The sequence below is a fragment of the Neoarius graeffei genome, chromosome 14, assembly GCF_027579695.1.
Source record: "Neoarius graeffei isolate fNeoGra1 chromosome 14, fNeoGra1.pri, whole genome shotgun sequence".
In the NCBI taxonomy this organism is placed as follows: Eukaryota; Metazoa; Chordata; class Actinopteri; order Siluriformes; family Ariidae; genus Neoarius; species Neoarius graeffei.
This window is the reverse complement of record NC_083582.1, coordinates 38,171,871-38,185,820: the sequence shown is the minus strand read 5'-3', so window position 1 is coordinate 38,185,820 and position 13,950 is coordinate 38,171,871. Positions and strand designations below refer to the sequence as shown.

The following is a 13,950-nucleotide window of genomic DNA, read 5'->3' as shown; positions in this document are numbered from 1 at the left end:
GCTAGTTGATTAGATCATTGCATAACTACACAAATGAACAGGTGGAAAGGTGTTTCTAATAAAGTGGCCACAAAAGACAACAGGAGCAGTCATTACCCACCCAGAAGAGTGTCTCCTTCAAGAGTAAACGCAGGGATAACTATATTTCTCATACATCAGATCACTGATCAGTATCTTTTCAGAAGAACCGACATCTTCACATTTCGTCTTTTTGACTCCATTCACGTTTGACAGAACTTTTTTAATCTTAAGAAGATGTATCTTCAGGAACGGTCTTGGAATAAACCATCATTGGTGCAGGAACAGGAGAATGATTTGACCATTCAGATCCACAAGGAGGCGCTCTTGGAGCACTTGAGATGAAATTACTGGCATGCTGTTGTTCAGCGTGTTACAGTGATGTAAAATAATGCTGATTCTAAAGGATACGATACGAATCTGCTGATTTGATTCAAGCAGATCACTGAAAGATGAAAGACTAATCGCTGTGACTCTGTGATTAAGCTTGTGCTCTAGGGACTAGACAGTTGGAAATCCAGATCTTGTGTAACTTCCAGCATGTATGCGCACATACACACACGCACGCTGCCTCCGTCTCTGCAGTGAGCGTGACCCTGTGCATGGCCATCTGGAGCATCTGAGTCACAGCCAGAGAGGTGAAGAACACAAACACTCCAGTAGACCTCGTCGCAGCATGAAACACCTGTTTCATTTTCCTTTCCAGCTCATCTTGAGTCCTGCAAGGACAGGAGATAACCTTAATACCTTCCATGGCTGTTTTAAGAATTGGTTTGGTTTGGTTTCACAGTGCGCATAATTAAAGTCAACAAAAAGAAAAACTTCGGCTGAGGGTTGGAAAGGTACTCAAAAAAACTCTTTTACTGACTGGTCAGACATATAGCGATGGAAAAAGGTAAACAGACGTTTCCAAGTGTGTGTTGAAGCGAAAATCGCTTGAGCGTAGAGAACACGGTGCTGGCACTGAATGTTTCGGGTATCGCATCCACTGTATTTTCTTTTTGTTCATTAGTCCAAATATCCAGAACATTTACATTCAGGCAGTTTAGCAGCTCATACCAACAAAAGGAATATCGCCCACGATCCAAAATCCAAAATAGATGCCATGTTTGGCTTTGAATCACTTTCTCACTGCAGTTGCTCGAGATCACTTGGACCTGGAACAAGGCCACCTTCGCTAAACCTGTCGAAAGAACCACGTCAAAGAGGAAAACGAACAGATTCAAGCCAAGTTAGACTTGTACTAATTCATCCAATTCATGATTCGATTCGATTCACAATATTGGGTTCACGATTCGATTTTCCCACGATATCTATCTTTTTTTTTTTAATTAAATGAATAAAATTTTATCAAAAAATGCAACATTTATTTTCCTATTCTTTATCAACTTAAACATACTGACTGCAAAGCCGTCTGAAATTTTCAGTTTTTTTATTGTGCATGGTATTTTCCTATGTCTTGCAAAAACAATATCATGCGGACGAGACGTGATCATTTTGATGTCCTGAGAGTCGCTTTTCTCCAATTTGGAACCGTTTTCCTCCCTCTTGAGGTAAATAGTACGGCTCTACGGAAACAGACGAACGCGAGGGGCTTTAACTAATTAGCATAACCATGGAACTGCGTCACACCAAGATGGCAGTGTGCAGAAAACATCGTGACTCTGCATCAACCTCGGAGTGTTTTGAGTCGCAGGGATGTAATCTGTGGTTGACATTCGCGAATGGATCCGTGAAACAAAAGACAAATATATCTTTTCTCCATTACTGCTTTTGTGTTATCGTTTCTTTCTGTGTAAGATCAAAACATTAGGTGTAGTTAATACAACTCTGGATGGATATAAATGTTGTGATATTATATACTGTACATATTTTGATCTGTTTATTAGTTGACGCATAGAATATTGGTCACGTCCATGAGAAGCGTACGTGAGGCAATGGAAAGCAAGCCGTTAATAAAGACATGCATACCTTTACTGAACTTCTTGTTTCAGATCCGTGTACGATGACCAGCCTAACGCACACAAGCGGTTTATGGAAAAACTGGATGCCAGAATACGAAACCATGACCGAGAGATCGAGAAGATGTGCAACTTCCACCATCAAGGTTTCGTCGATGCCATCACAGAGCTCCTGAAAGTCCGAGCGGACGCAGAGAAACTGATGGTAAACAGACTAGTTACTATTATACAAGCTCAAAAATAACATCTCAGGTGGGCTATCCATCCATATTAACAATGACATTATTGTCTCTGAGTATTAGGAAATTAGTATTAGCTTGAAAACTGATAGGATTATTTAGTGTTACCTTGGCAACAGGCTGTGTTTATATACTTTTTATTGGTAATTAATTTACATATGAACTGTCAATAAGTACTGGAACATGTCGTTCAGTGCAAATAATATCACAGCTGACGCAAGTTTATGGAAATATCTAAAAATACACTTTTAAGAAAAGCACTTTTGACTTTCATTTTAAGTTGTTTATTCATGAAGAACTTATCCTTTGAACTGCCATGTAAACTACATTTAAAAAAATAGGGCCAAGCTGGCTCGGTCACCATGATACATTTTAATTTGAGGTGCTGAATATTCTGATTTCTTCTATATTTCTTCTTAAAGGAGAAAACCTGCAAGATAGTGTTATGACCGAGTCCATTTCGAAAAGTGGAGAGGACGGGAAAAGGAAATTTCCAATTTTTGAGAAAAATATTTGTTCATTGAAAGCGTTTTAAAGCTAGACTGCCTTTCAGATTTTTCAAGTGTAGGTCATAAAAAAAAATTCCACGACGCCCAGTTAATTTTGTTTAGTGGACCGAAAGCTACTGAATTCGAATCAGACTTCCAATTTTATTTATTTTTTTTAATAGAACAATTAATGAATTTAGGGCCATGTGGCCCTAAATTCTCTGCTGTTTTTTCCTGCTTCCCCATGATCCAATTCAAGATACTGCGGCATGCATGACGTGATGGGCTTTCCCCGTTTGCGCAAGGCATTGTGGGATACAAATTTGAAACAGGAGAGAAAAATGGAGGACGTGAGTGTACGAATGAAACGTGAAAGACCGATTACAGTAACGGAAAGTGAGAAGAAAAGACGTTATGTTGTGAAGGAAAGGAAACGCAGGACCAAACTAATAAATATCGGCGGTCAGCGAGCACCTCGGTGTGATCAGCTGTTCGTTTAGCGACAGAATGATGGAACTGTCAATGCACGGTCAAGGTAAACCTGTAGATGGCAGTAATGCAACACTGTGGATGCCATCTCCTGTAAAACCCAAAAGAAGAAGAAAGTAAACCTACGCATGCGCACACAGACTTCCTCTGTCTGCTTGCCTGCGTGAAGCGAGCGAGTTCATGCACATTATTTGCTAGGGGAATCTCCTCAAATTAAATAACTTCCCAGCTACAGAATGACCATGGTTTTTTTTTTTTTTGAGATATTACAGAAATAAACATATCAGAATGACCAAATTTCAGACAGGACTAAACTTCACTGATTTTATGAAATCGAAAGGCCGTCTAACTTTAACAAATAAAAAAATGATCAGGGGTGGGTTTCCCGAAAGCCTCTTAAGGCTAAGAGCATCTTTAGCTGCCTCTTAAGATCCATTGTTAAGCTAACGTGGTTTTCCCGAACAATGTCCGAGCCAAAGTACTATTTTCATTTGCTCTTAACTTATGATGGACCTGGACCAGTCTTTCACAACAAAGAGCGTCTCAGTCGCAGCTGAATACACAGAATGCGAACACGCCTCCGAGGAACTCTCACAGTCAACAGGCGGAAACTGGTATTGAATCTGCTGCTGGTGTTAAATTATTTTTCTTGTACATTGCAAGTACATCGAGTTAATTATTAAATATATATCCGCAAAACATTATGAATATATTTCAATATGTCAGTAATTCTCCCTGTACATTCGGACAGCACTACAAAATGGCCAACTCACTATATAGTCCACTATCTCGTGAGTAGTGAGTGATTTGGGACACAGCATCACTCTCACTCCAGTGTGCAGCCTGCATGCTTACACACACACACACACACACACACACACACACACACACACACACACACACACACGCACGCACACCCCTGGACCTTAAAGGGGAACTGAAGGCGAATTTTTTATTATCAAAATTCTATTTATCTCATTTTATTAAATATCGGAATGCATTTTTGATCGCTATTTTGTCACTGCTACAGCAAGTTATGAGTGTTTGAAATATGCTCTGTAATATATCGGTCCATATGTCAAAGCAATGGCCGTAAACGAGATTCATTGTGACCTGTACGAGACATCATAGGATGTAAGTAAAACGTACAGCGGAAATCAAATCCTGTGTCCGAAATCACTCATTTGTTCACTACTCCCTACTCCCTCTATAGGGAATTACTACATAGAGGACTATACAGTGAGCTCATTGGTAAAATGAAAAAACACTTTCAGACACTAGTCCGTCGCGCTGCTATTTACGTCATTACTGTCGCACAATTAAAACGTGCCAGATCAGTCGGCTGGTGGGTTTTCAAAATAATAAACACATGCATGTATTATTGTGATAAATCCATATTATACTGAGCGCATTTCCTACATTAATCAATACAAAGTACCTGCAGCTTTCAGTTCTTTTAAATCAAGGCTGAATACTTTCTTCTTCACCGCTGCCTTTTATTAAATCAGATTTGAGACTTTTGCTTTGATTTCTTTCAGTGCGACCACAATGCATGATGGGATATATTGCTTTGGTTAGTGACCATCGTTGTACACTACTTTTCGTGATGCATTGTGGGATACTTTGAGTGCACTATATAGGGTGGAAATAATCCTCACTAAGGTTTCGGACAGCACTACAAAATGGCGTCCTCACTATATAGATTAGATTAGATGGAACTTTATTGATCCCTTTGGGCGGGTTCCCTCAGGAAAATTAAAATTCCAGTAGCATCGTTACAGGATAAACAGAGAATAGAAATAGAGAAAACTTCTCGATAAATTAAATTAGGTTTTTAAATATACAAATATAAAAAAGAATAAGATATGGGGGGGGAGTCCAGCAGAAGAGGTATTGCACATTGTCCAGTATTGCTTATTGTCAGGCTAGGCTACCATTCCTTCCCGTCCTCTGTCCTCCTGTTACCCCCCCCCCCCCCCCCCCCCCCCAGAGAGGAGTTGTACAGTCCGATGGCGTGAGGGACAAAGGAGTTTATAAGTCTGTTCGTCCTGCACTTGGGAAGGAGCATTCTGTCACTGAACAGGCTCCTCTGGTTGCTGATGACGGTGTGCAGAGGGTGACTGGCGTCGTCCATGAAGTTCAGTAGTTTGTCCATTGTCCTCTTCTCTGCCACCATCGCCAGAGAGTCCAGCTTCATGCCGACCACAGAGCCAGCCCGCCTGATCAGTTTGTCCTTCTTGGATGTGCTGCCCCCCCAGCACACCACGGTGTAAAACAGGACACTGGCGACCACGGACTGATAGAACATCCACAGGAGTTTCTTGCAGATGTTAACGGACCGCAGCCTCCTCAGGAAGTACAGCCTGCTCTGTCCCTTCCTGTACAAGTGGTTGGTGTTGCAAGCGCCCTATATAGTGAGTAGGGAGTGATTTCGGACACAGAGAAAGTGACCAACATCTGCCAACGTTTTCAAAACACGCACGCGCCCTCCTTTTGAATGCTGATGTAATCAAGCCGAAAGTTTTGTTCGTTTTGACAGCAATCAGGAAAGTTTGAAAAAAGTAGGCAGTAATCGTCATTTAAACTCGTTTTTATGTAATATTTTGTTTGGAAAACAGTTTTCAAAATGGCGGCACTGACACCTGGCTGACACTTCACGTTTCAGAGTCTCGCACAAGTCTCGTGAAGATCCCACGGATAAGCGACGCCACGCCTGCCGTGGACCAAACGAACTAAATTCAACACGGCTAAAAACCGAATAGGCCGTTAAGTGTAATATTGAATTGCGATTAGTTGCCAATACGAGTCACGATATAAGGTTACTAAAACCGAAAACATAATTGAATAACACGTTAATTCAGAAATAAAGCAAGTTTTAAAATGATTTCAGTTCTGCTTTAATACGTCGTCTTTTCTCTCCTCTGGACCATCAAAAGCATATAAAAATCCACACATTTTATGTAAACAGTCAGAATGCAACAATATAAGTTGATTCTGTATATAAGTGAACTTTATCACGACTTACACCGACCAGCTACATCGCTCACTCACGCTACGTCACTTCCTGATTTCCCAAATTACAGGGAAGGGCACAGAACGTGCAAGCATTAATCGCACGTCAAAAAAATGAGTGGCGTTAAAAGAAATTTGCATTAATTTGCGTTATCATCGCATTCACTTTGACAGTCCTAGTTTAACTCTAAAACGTGAACTGTAACCAAATGATTTTGTATGCGCTGTTCCATCTTGCCCATGAGAAGCTGGAATAGTGCACAAAGCTGCTCTGAGCTGAATCAGAGGCCAACTCTCTTTAGCTCTCTTTACACTTCAGAGAGGGAAAGATGTGCAACAAATGGTGCAGGAGTGGCTCACCAGGGCTTTTAATTATATAAAGCGTAGTCAGATAACAAGAAGGCAAACCCTGCTTCAGTGGGGTCAGTGTCCCCGCTTTGTCTGAGGATTAATGAGATTTTTAATAAACCCTGAAATGCCCTTTCTTATTATGATGACCTAATGAGACGTACTATGTGGGAAAGTTCACGGTCATGCTGTCCCTGCAGCTGCGCCACTGTACTACTGCAGCATGTCCACATTCGCGCTTAATCAGCCGCCCATTGTTTTCATTCAGCCCCCCCCCCCCCAAAAAAAAGAATGTTTAATTACCAGAAAATACAATCCACTTCTTGCGCCATACAATGAATGTTGCATCGAGCTCATTTGAGGTTATCAAGAAGGGACCAGTGGTCAATTGGGTCATTGATTTGAATTGTTTGACAGAACCGGAGGAGCAAGCAGAGTTCAAAAATCCCAAGTCGAATTGAGAAGTTTGTCACAGAATCTGTTAGAAAGGGCTGTCATAAGCGATTATTGCGCTGAATAGCTCAGCGCCGACCAAAAGTTCAAGTTCCCGCTGCACATTTTAATTTGAATTTGCATCCCTTTGTTCCTGACTCCTCATCAAGCATGATCTGATTATGAGGGTGAGCAGCTACAACGGGACATTGTGCAGTTATTTGTCTAACAAAAGTGATCTTATGTTTTAAGGGCCAAGTGACTGACACCAATCGAAGACTTCAGGACGCCGGGCGAGGGGTACGGTAACACTGCGGCTTTTGTGAACACTTCTGATGGGACAATAGTGCCGAGTGAATTGTCTTATTAATTACGAGGGCTCTGTACTCTTTGACTTTCCCTTATGTAAGGTGACAGCTCAGACAGAAGAGGTGATTCGCTGCAGGGTTCAGCAGAGGAACATGGCCACCACTGTGGAGAAACTGCAGCTCTGTATCCCTGGTAAGAGTTGTGATGTTAAACACTCTCATACTCCCAACACACACACACGTGCACACACCTTTATTACAATACAACAAGACAAAACTAATAGAATAAGACAAAAAATAATCAGGCTTGTAGTACTCGAGTCCAACTCATGCCCTAATTTTAAGGACTCGTGACTCGACTTGGACTCGTTCATTAACTACATTTGAACTCGTAAACTGGAGATGAGGGCTCGGAGTTTTTCTTTATTTTTTGTAACATGCCATAATAATTTGGCATAAGATATTTATAACTGCATTAATTTTTGTACTAATTTCATGTCACACCTGCGTGCCTTGGCACGTGCATCAGATACCGTAGACTCTCAAGCACGCGCCGTAAACAACTCGCACCTGCACAGGATTAAGGCGCAATCAGCACGCCTGTATTAAAAACTGTGAAAACACACTTACTTTGCGAAGTATTGAGTTGCATTTCTGACACATTACCAAGCCTTATTTCCTTGTTTGGTTTCCTGATCCTTGATTTCCTGTTTCTCGTCTTTGATTCTGCCGAGTCTACGATAGCCTGTTTGTGCCTCGCTCGATCTATTGCCCGTTTCACCGTTTTACAATTTTACCTGCCGTTCTGGATTGTTTACCGTCTTCACTTGTATTAATAAACACACTTTCTGCACTTACATCCATCTCCCAACCATCTCTGACAGAATACTTCACACTCCCTGATAAAAAGAAAGCACACTCACCTGTTCATACGTCATGTTCAGGAACAAACTAATGTTAATGGTGCTAAAACAGCCACCGTCAAATGGTGCGGTTGGAGTCTTGGACTTGGATCAATAGTGGACTCGACTCAAATTTTTTTTTTTAATGACTTGGAATTGACTCGGACTTGAACACTGGGGACTCGAGACTGGACTCTGACTCGAGGTTTAGTGACTCGACTACAGCACTGGTAATAATGGTGTGTTCCATTTGTACTGGGAAGTCGGGATTTCCAAGTTCCCAGTTCAGAACTGTCAACTGGAATGCCACCTGAAGTCGGATTTCCGACTCGGAAAGTCGGAGGAACCTCACCAACCCTGACTTCAAAATCCAAGATGGCTGCTCCGTGCATCAATGGTAGCAGTCACACTGCAAAAAAAAAAAAAATCTATCTTGTTAAGAAAAAAAACATCTTTAATATGGGTGAATTTATCTAATATTTCTTATTAGAAGATTATTAGAACTCCAATATAAGATTATTTAGCTTAGATGCTTTTACTCATTTCAAGCTTTAAATTTTTATTATTCTGTTGGCAAATAATTTTGCTCATTTTAAGCATTTAATTCTAGAAAGAAGCACAATTATCTACCAGTCGAATAAGAAAACTTAAAGCATGAAATGAGTAAAAGCATCTAAAAGTAAGCTAAATAATTTTATATTTGAATTCTAATAAGAATTATTAGATAAATTCACCCATATTAAAGATATTTTCTCTTAATGGGATATAATTTTTTGCAGTGCATATATATATATATATATATATATATATATATATATATATATATATATATATATATATAAACCGTTTATTAGCACGTCGGTCTTATTTGTGTCTCATTAAATCAGTCGTACACACCACATAATGTTTTGTTATCTATTGGTATTGCTAACAATGACTAACTAGTTCTAATACTAGAACTGGTATTGCTAATTGCCGGTATTGGTTTTCTGACTTCTTGTACTGGAACACGGTCAACTCAGGTATGATGTCATTCCCAGCTCTGACTTCCGAGGTAAATGGAACGCAGCCTAAGTATTTAATAATAGCGACACATCTCAAATCTTTAAAAGATTAGAGTGGTCCTGTTGATCAGTCTCAGAGGCCATTTTATTAGATACAGCTACCTTGGCGCAACATTCATCAGTACTTGCATCAGGTATACGGTTACTCACTGCAGCTATGCACAATTTGTAATAGTTGTCATCCTCTGCTTGGGAATTTATAAACGTGTTTGGGTGGGTGTTAATGCACTTAAAGTGAATTTAATGTCCCTAAACCACCCTTTTTTTTTTTTTTTTTTTACTTGTACAAAGCAACAATTATTATGTTGATTGACCATGTGTTTTCGAACCATAGCTGATCCAAAAGGCCATAAATTTGGTGCAAAAATCAATAAGATCAGCTGATTTTCACGGAATTTGCTGAGATTGATCCGGAAGATCAAGTTTGTGACATCACAAAGATCCGGATATCAGTGTCATTCCCATGTGCAGCAGTGGTTAGACCAGTCTCGATATGGAATCATGTGTTGGAGAGCATTCTGATAGTGATTGAGATTCTTATATGTTAGATGAAGGGGCAGATGATTGTCAAGGATATTCCGGAGTAAATGGTTATCTTTTCGAGCCCCCAAGAAGAGAAAAAGATACCAGTTCACTCAGTTCACAACAGTCCCGCTCACTGCCGATAGCGCACCACCAGCCAGAGAGAATTGGAAACACGGATTGGTTTGGGGATTTTTATTCTAAGCTGGCCACTGCAGAATATAGGGAAAATATTTACACGTATGTCAATAAATGCAGAAATATAATCTTTAAAACATACACTTAGTGTAATTACTGAAAGAAAATACTAAGTGGGCGATAACAGAGGAATCGACAAACTGTCCAAATGTCAGATCAAATGTCATTTATTAAATTGATGGGTTCCTTTTTTGCTCCAGTAATTCCCATGGGGGTCGTTCTGGTGGTGATGAACACTTGATGAATCAGATTTATTATTAGTAGGCCTAGTCATGTGTAGATCTATGTGCAGTAAACAGTGGGTCTAGACTCTAGTGTCCCTACTGTCCGTGCAGGTTAGCAACTGCATGGTGCGCAGCTGTGTATGTTATGATGTACCAGTGTACATACATGTACATGTATATATCTGATACATGTAGAGCTATATTTCACCAAGCTACATGTATTTGTAATATATGTGTATATATGGTATATTTCAGGTGCCAGTGTGGTCACTGTCAGCCAATCTGGATAGTTGGCACACTTCATGGTTTCAAAAGTTTTGGGTTTTTTTTTCTCTTCTGGCCTGTCATCTGTTCCATCAACAACACCTGTCCTTCATAGCAGTTCTTGTCGAAATGCTGCTCACAAATTCCCACTTGACTCTTCTCCGGTGGCGACATGGAATCTGCCCACTTCGTTTGCCCAAACTTCACCCACTGTCGCTTAGATTAGTGTCATTTCTCGGAAATTCGTGAACTGACGTTGTAAATGGATTTGAATATCCAAGCACAACTCAGCGCTTTCACATCATTACTTCTGTAAGATTCCATCAACGATATCCAGTTTCAGCGAGTAAACAAGCATGGAGCCAGATGAACCGAAATGACCCAGGTAACCAGGGTTCCACGTGTGACGTCATGCGAGATTAGCCCAGAGGCAAGGCTGGCTTTTTTTCAGGATCCAGACGCCGCGATTTATCGATAGTTTTGTGCTTGATAATAAAATAACAACTAATTTATATTATTTTCCCCCCATTTTATTAATTCATTTTGATCATTACTAATGATATGTATTCATTTTCAAGCATTAAGGCATTAATTAGTTTGCCATGTTATATTAACCAAATGAAGAGTTTGGTTCCAAAATGCAATAAACGCCAAATTTGAAAAATTGAAACTCCCGCCACCAAACCATCAGCAATTATCATATCTTACTCATAACATATTCAGTTTTTGCCAAAACACGATATCTGCCATTGATTCACACACTGCATTACGGCCTTTCATTCCAAAACGCAACAAACGCCATCACCGATTTTTCTTAAAACCAGACATATCCATTTGGCCAATCAGAGGCCGCCATTGACGTGACGTCTTCTAAGATGGCTGCGCCCATGAAGTAGGAAATCACGTCGTCACTTCTCGCATTTGTTGGACAATTTCACACTGAATTATGAATAATTTCTATAAATAAAAATAATAATAATAAAATTAAATAATCTGTCATGAAAGAACATGGTTAAATGCACTTTAAATAGAAAGGGATATGTAGCATTTTTTTGGGGGGGGGAATGCCGTGGCGTGGATATGTAGCGACTTGACAAAAAAATAATTACTTGGTTCAGTTAAAAGCTGTTAATTAGTTCTGGATTTCAAAAAATCTGACAACAAAAAATCATGTGCTGCACTATTTATAGATTTAACAAAAGCATTTGATACTGTTGACCATGGTCTTCTTCTGTATAGATTACAGGCTATAGGCTTCAGTAACACTGTTTTAAACTGGTTCTCCAATTATTTAACTGGGAGAACTCAATGTATTGCAATAGGAGAATGTAAATCCACATTACTTACAGTCAAAACAGGTGTGCCCCAGGGGTCAATCTTGGGACCCATCTTGTTTTCTATCTATATAAATGATATGTGCATGGGTTTAGACCCAGCAAAAACCCACCTTTATGCGGATGATGCAATTCTTTATACATCTGCCTCATCATTAAAAATAGCAGTAGATTCTTTACAACATGCATTCAATTCCTTACAGTTGAAACTTGTCAAATTAAAACTTGTGTTAAATGCTAAAAAAACTAAGTTCATGATTTTTGATCGTGCACTCTCTTCTCCTGAGTATACTCTTTCAACACTAGACGGCACTCAACTTGAGAGGGTGACCTCTTATAAATATCTTGGAATCTGGCTTGATGACAAGTTATCATTTGGAGTTCATATAGAGAGTATACTGAAAAAACTTCGTCCTAAATTAGGTTTTTATTACCGTTTAAAAAAATGTTTCCCTTTCACTCCTAGAAAAACATTAGTACTGAGCACTTTTCTGTCAGTGTTAGATTATGGAGATATAGTATACATGCATGCTTCATCATCTTATCTGAAAAAACTAGATGTTGTTTATCATTCTGCTTTGAGGTTTGTAACTGGTGCTGCAGCAAGAACTCATCACTGTGATTTGTATGGTATGGTGCGGTGGACTTCATTACATCTTAGAAGGAAATTTCACAGCCTTGTATTCATTGCAAAGGCTTTAATGGGTAAACTTCCTCAGTACATTTGTAATTTATTGTCACACCATGCTAATACTTACAGTACACGCTCATCAGTAAAACTCCTCCTTCAATCTCCAATAACACGGACAGAGCGTGGCAAATCTGCCTTTTCCTCACATGCTCCAATTGAATGGAACTCACTACAAAATATCTTAAAGCTGGACTCTATACCCTCCTTAAATGTTTTTAAAAATCTTTTAAATTCAGTTCTTTTACAACAGTGTCAGTGTTTTTCATAATTTCTTTTTAGCCCACACTCCCATATATATATATATATATATATATATATATATATATATATATATATATATATATATATATTTTTTTTTTTCCTTTCTTTTGTCTCTTTTCTGAAATGTCTTTTGTGTAACCTGTTGGTCTGTGTTTATTTTATTTCTACTCTTTTATAATATCTGTATGTGTATTGCATGTCTACTGTATGTGTTTATGGTCTGTGTTCTATCGTTTATATGTTGTAATTTTTTATTATCTTAACTGCTGCCATCTTGGCCAGGACTCCCTGGAAGAAGAGATAATGTATCTCAAAGGGACATTCCTGGTAAAATAAAGGAGAAATAAATTAAAAAATTTTTTGAAGTTTATCATCATTAAGGAGTTAGTCAAGAAAGTTTAAAGCAGGATACAGTGGTTTTCCTTTTATCACTTACCGTAATCAGAAAAAGTGATTTTTCTCAAAACAATGGAATTGGATATATAGCGTTTTGGAACCAAACTCAAAAAATATACCATGCACTGAGAGGCTCTAGGTGAAATTATGGATTCTCTGAGGTGACTGAGGGGCGCAGCCCCAAAGAAAATAGTACTATGCCAGTCACCGAAGAGAATCTATAATTCCCAGTGCCTCTCAGTGCATGGTATATTTGATTTATATCCCTCATCAAAAAAAAACTAAACTAAAAGTGCTAACTACAAAGAATTAGGAATAAATCTGAAAAAAAAAAATAGAGTTCTAACTCCGAGCTGTGACTCGAGTCGGCCGTATGGCTTGAAATTGTGACATCAGTTCATGGTATATCCAAGATATACCATGACTGACTCAGACCATATCCATTTTTTAAAATTTTGACATCACGAGATACATTGCTTAATCAATGGTGGAACTGTTTCATATCATGTGACCCATCCTTGGCCAATCCCTGCACGGGAATTTTTTGATGAGGGCTATGATACAATATGTTAGCTACTGTTATATATCCAAGTCAGTTAGATTTCTGGGAAACCGAAACATGGAACTGGGTACCACACAGGAGCTTTAACCTGGGCTAATGGATTCATCCCTCCCTGTGTATGAGAGATTTGCTTGATAAAAGAACAAAAGTTTCCAGACAATCAAAACACTTTTAAGTTAGCAGTCCATGCAGTGCAGTTTCTTTTAATCTACTCATTTTTTTTTCTTTTCCCCACTG

At 39.1% G+C, this 13,950-nt stretch overlaps 1 protein-coding gene across 4 annotated transcripts in view; it reads left to right on the top strand.

The window, feature by feature from the left end:
- The window catches only part of exoc6 (exocyst complex component 6), a 121,721-nt gene that overhangs the window by 32,009 nt on the left and 75,762 nt on the right, over positions 1-13,950 (top strand). For all 4 annotated transcript variants that reach the window (XM_060939601.1, XM_060939599.1, XM_060939602.1 and 1 more), the window contains exons 2-4: positions 2,013-2,184; positions 7,240-7,287; positions 7,398-7,488. In XM_060939601.1, coding sequence (XP_060795584.1) covers positions 2,013-2,184; positions 7,240-7,287; positions 7,398-7,488 — 311 coding nt within the window. The remainder of the gene's footprint in view (positions 1-2,012; positions 2,185-7,239; positions 7,288-7,397; positions 7,489-13,950) is intronic.